The sequence below is a fragment of the Sceloporus undulatus genome, unplaced genomic scaffold (assembly GCF_019175285.1).
Source record: "Sceloporus undulatus isolate JIND9_A2432 ecotype Alabama unplaced genomic scaffold, SceUnd_v1.1 scaffold_2263, whole genome shotgun sequence".
Classification (NCBI taxonomy): domain Eukaryota; kingdom Metazoa; phylum Chordata; class Lepidosauria; order Squamata; family Phrynosomatidae; genus Sceloporus; species Sceloporus undulatus.
In genome coordinates, this window is record NW_024805183.1 from 2,954 (window position 1) to 4,723 (window position 1,770).

A 1,770-nucleotide genomic window follows, 5' to 3' on the forward strand; every position below is an offset into this window, starting at 1 on the left:
ATCTGTCATCGTCGCTGATGTCCTAGACATGGAGAAATATATTTGGGTGTCATCAGCATACTGATAACACCTCGCCCCTTGTCTACGGATGATTTCTTCCAGTGGCTTCATATGAATGTTAAATAGTCTCGGGGACAGGATGGCACCCTGAGGGATGCCGCAGTTAAGCTCCATTTTCAAGGAGCAACTGTCCCCGAGCATCATCCTCTGGAACCTTCCCGAGAGGAAGGAATGGAACCTCTGCAGTGCAGTGCCTCCAATTCCTAGCTCTTTCAGGCGCTCCAAGAGGATGTCGTGATCTATTGTGTCGAATGCCGCTGAGAGGTCTAGGAGCACCAATAGGGTCATGCTCCCTCTGTCGATGCCTAGATGAAGGCCATCAGTTAAGGCGACCATGGCAGTCTCCACCTGGCCTGGGATTCAGGATAACGTGACTGGTTTCTAATTGCTTTAATTGTAATTTGAACCATGAAGTGCATAAGCATGGATAATTAATATGGCAGAGTCAGAGAGGGACAGCGGTCACTTAGGCAACATTTGGATCAGGCTTCCCTGCAAGCTGGCCAAGATTGCATTTTTAATTTATTCTGCATCATTATTTATTTATTTATTCAAAATATTTCTAGCCTGTTTTTTAACTGCAAAGGCTCTCAGAATGGCTTACATCACAATTAGTCTATTTATTTATCTCCCCTCCAAATTATAGGACTCAACTTCCCATCAAAGGACTCACACAGGGGAGAAGCCACATGAATGCATGGAATGTGGAAAGAGCTTCAGAGATAGTAATGCCTGCACTGTACATCAAAGAACTCACACAGGAGAGAAGCCATATAAGTGCTTGGAATGTGGAAAGTGCTTCAGTCAGATTGGAGGTCTAAGCTTACATCAAAGGACTCACACAGGGGAGAAGCCCTATAAATGCATAGTTTGTGGAAAGAGCTTCAGTCAGAAAGGAAGTCTAAACACACATCAAAGGACCCACAGAGGGGAGAAGCCCTATAAATGCATGGAATGTGGAAAGATCTTCAGTCGGAGTGGAGATCTAAATTCACATCAAAGGACCCACACTGGGGAGAAGCCATATAAATGCAGGGAATGTGGAAAGACCTTCAATCACAGTGGAGGTCTAAACTCACATCAAAGGACCCACACTGGTGAGAAGCCCTATAAATGCATGGAATGTGGAAAGAGCTTCAGTAAGAGTGGAAATCTAAACAAACATCAAAGGACTCACACTGGGGAGAAGCCCTATCAATGCATGGAATGTGGAAAGAGCTTCAGTCAGAGTGAATATCTAAACTCACATCAAAGTACCCACACTGGGGAGAAGCCATATAAATGCATGGAATGTGGAAAGAGCTTCAGTCAAAGTGGAGATCTAAACTCACATCAAAGGACCCACACGGGGGAGAAGCCCTATAAATGCATGGAATGTGGAAAGAGCTTCAGTCAGAGTGGAAATCTAAGCGTACATCTAATGACGCACACAGGGGAGAAGCCCTATAAATGCATGGAATGTGGAAAGAGCTTCAGTCAGAGTGAATATCTAAACTCACATCAAAGTACCCACATGGGAGAGAAGCCATTTCCAGCCAGCAGGGATCTAGGTGTCAGCTCTGAAGGTCTGTCTATCATCTCTTGTTGCTAAACATAAAGTTTTTTTTAAAAGTCACTATTGGGACAAAGAAGAATGTTTTATTGTGGGAAGAATCCTGAGAGTTTCACAAAATTGCTCATCAGGCTGCATTTCAGACAAAGCAGGCAGGA

General features: G+C 44.2%; 1 protein-coding gene across 1 annotated transcript; it reads left to right on the plus strand.

The window, feature by feature from the left end:
- Positions 1–712: 712 nt before the first annotated feature.
- LOC121917967 (zinc finger protein 79-like) lies at positions 713–1,625 on the plus strand (the record flags this gene model as incomplete). The annotated part of the gene is made up of 1 exon (XM_042444082.1): positions 713–1,625. A coding segment is annotated over exon 1 (868 nt), but the record flags the coding sequence as incomplete, so codon positions are not given.
- Between the last annotated feature and the right edge of the window lie 145 nt (positions 1,626–1,770).